The 1,935-nt window shown below is 45.3% G+C and overlaps 1 protein-coding gene across 1 annotated transcript in view; it reads right to left on the bottom strand.

The window, feature by feature from the left end:
• The window catches only part of LOC143294034 (uncharacterized), a 19,837-nt gene extending 18,215 nt beyond the window's left edge, over positions 1–1,622 (bottom strand). The window contains exon 1 of the mRNA XM_076605437.1: positions 1,314–1,622. Coding sequence (XP_076461552.1) covers positions 1,314–1,407 — 94 coding nt within the window. The 5' untranslated portion in view covers positions 1,408–1,622. The remainder of the gene's footprint in view (positions 1–1,313) is intronic.
• Between the last annotated feature and the right edge of the window lie 313 nt (positions 1,623–1,935).

The raw sequence follows: 1,935 nt of genomic DNA, 5'->3' as shown, positions 1-1,935 counted from the left end.
TCTGATTATCACGTCTTACAAAGCACGTGTGAATAATGTTCAGTATGAGCGCGCGCGTGTGTGTGCACGTGTGCGAGTGCATGTGTGCGTATGTGCGTGCGTACGCGCGTGCTTGTGTGTGTGTGTGTGTGTTTGCATGCGTGTGTGTGTGTGTGTGTGTGTGTGTGTGTGTGTGTGTATGTGCGTGCGTTGAAGGAGGAAACGAAGGGAACTGCGGGATCAGGAAGAAATGATAGAAATGAACGCAAAAAAAGGAAGGAAACGAAGAAAACCCAGAGACAAGTACAGTATAAGCAGTATAAAACCTGTAACGTGGAAGATAAGAAGAGATCGACATAACTAATAACTAGGACCTCATGCGTCGCTATGGCTCAGAGGTAAACGGCTGTGTGTGACTGTGCAATGATTCCCACGCATGACTCCGCATCAGTGTGTCAATGAGTGCCAATGTCCGGTTGAACTCGCGTCGCTGTATAGAAGAAGTGGAAAATACGTCTTTACGTCCACTATGAAGTCTCTAGCTTCACTACAAAGGAATGAAAAAGAAAACATCCCCAGCTCCACAATAAATATACATCGTTAGCTCCACAAGAATAGAATAAAATAGAATAGAACAGAATAGAATAGAATAGAATATTTCTTTATTACAAAGTGTACCAGGGATCACAAGGAATATTGAAGGGGGGGGGGGGAGGCTAGTACATGAATATTAGTAAAGTAGTAAAAAATGAAGAAGTAACAAGTACTTGCGTGACAATGAAGGAGTAAAAAGATAAGCCTCTTGCTCCACCACGAAAGAGTAAAAACAAATTCATTGCTTCACGTTGAAATGGAAATAATAAGTCCCCGGCCCCATTATGAAAGAGACAAACTAAGTCCCTCGGTCCACAATGGGGGAGACAAAGTAAGGTCTTACTACACTATGAAGGGGTAACGAATAACTCCTATCTCCACCAAGGAGAGGTAAAAAGAACTCCTGGGATCGACCATGAATGAGTAATGATAAGAAAGTAACTCCACAACGAAAGAATAGAACTAGGTCCCTAGGTCCAATATGAAGGAGTAAAAATGACTCCCTAGCTAGCTAACAACAGCATGAAGGCGTAAACAACAGTAATTTCCATGTATGAACGCTTATCCACACGCCCCGTCCTTATAAAAACGCGATGAATAGAGCAAGAACTGATGTAAAGACCGAAACAAAACGTCTCCTCAACTGTGATTAATCACAACTAGCGTCCGCTTATCAGTGGACTCACACACAAATCTACAAGAGGAAGAACTACCAACACAAAAGCACAGTGTCCACTCACCTGTATAGTTCCAGCCTGTGACGACACAGACGGTGTGAAGAGCCGGCAGGAGGGACACCAGCACTGCCCACGTGATCCTGATGCCCTGCCCCATCCTCAGCTCACGTTCAGGAATGACCCCGGCCCCCAGATGAATCCACGTACGTCACCAAAGCAGCAGGCATCCTGGCATTTTGTGTCCATAGAACTGTGTTCAGTGGAACCTGGACTCACCATGAAATCATCCTGACGAAAGCCGGACAAGGTGGAACATTTGGTTCAGTTATTTGCACCAGGCTGAAAATACGATGTAGCGGAGCACTGTAGAAAGCGAAGCACGAAAGACCGCACGACCATCCAGTGCAGCTGAAGACGTTCCCAGATATATTGGTCTCTTCGTGCCACTGGACCCGAACTTGTGAGGCCGAGAGATTGAGACTGTCCTTGAGGAACGGCTTTTACAACGTTAACGATTATCTGTCAGCCGCAGGAAACGTAATGCACTCTGTACCCGAGTCTTTAACTGTTGTCACCACGAATGATATGTACAAGAATTTCCCGTGATGGTGATGGTCTCAAGGCAACCCACGGACCATTGACAGTCTTTTGATATGGACTTCTAACTGAAGGTATGGTGATGAAC

This window comes from Babylonia areolata, chromosome 1 (assembly GCF_041734735.1).
Source record: "Babylonia areolata isolate BAREFJ2019XMU chromosome 1, ASM4173473v1, whole genome shotgun sequence".
NCBI classification, from domain to species: Eukaryota; Metazoa; Mollusca; class Gastropoda; order Neogastropoda; family Buccinidae; genus Babylonia; species Babylonia areolata.
This window is presented reverse-complemented; position numbering and strand designations above follow the sequence as displayed.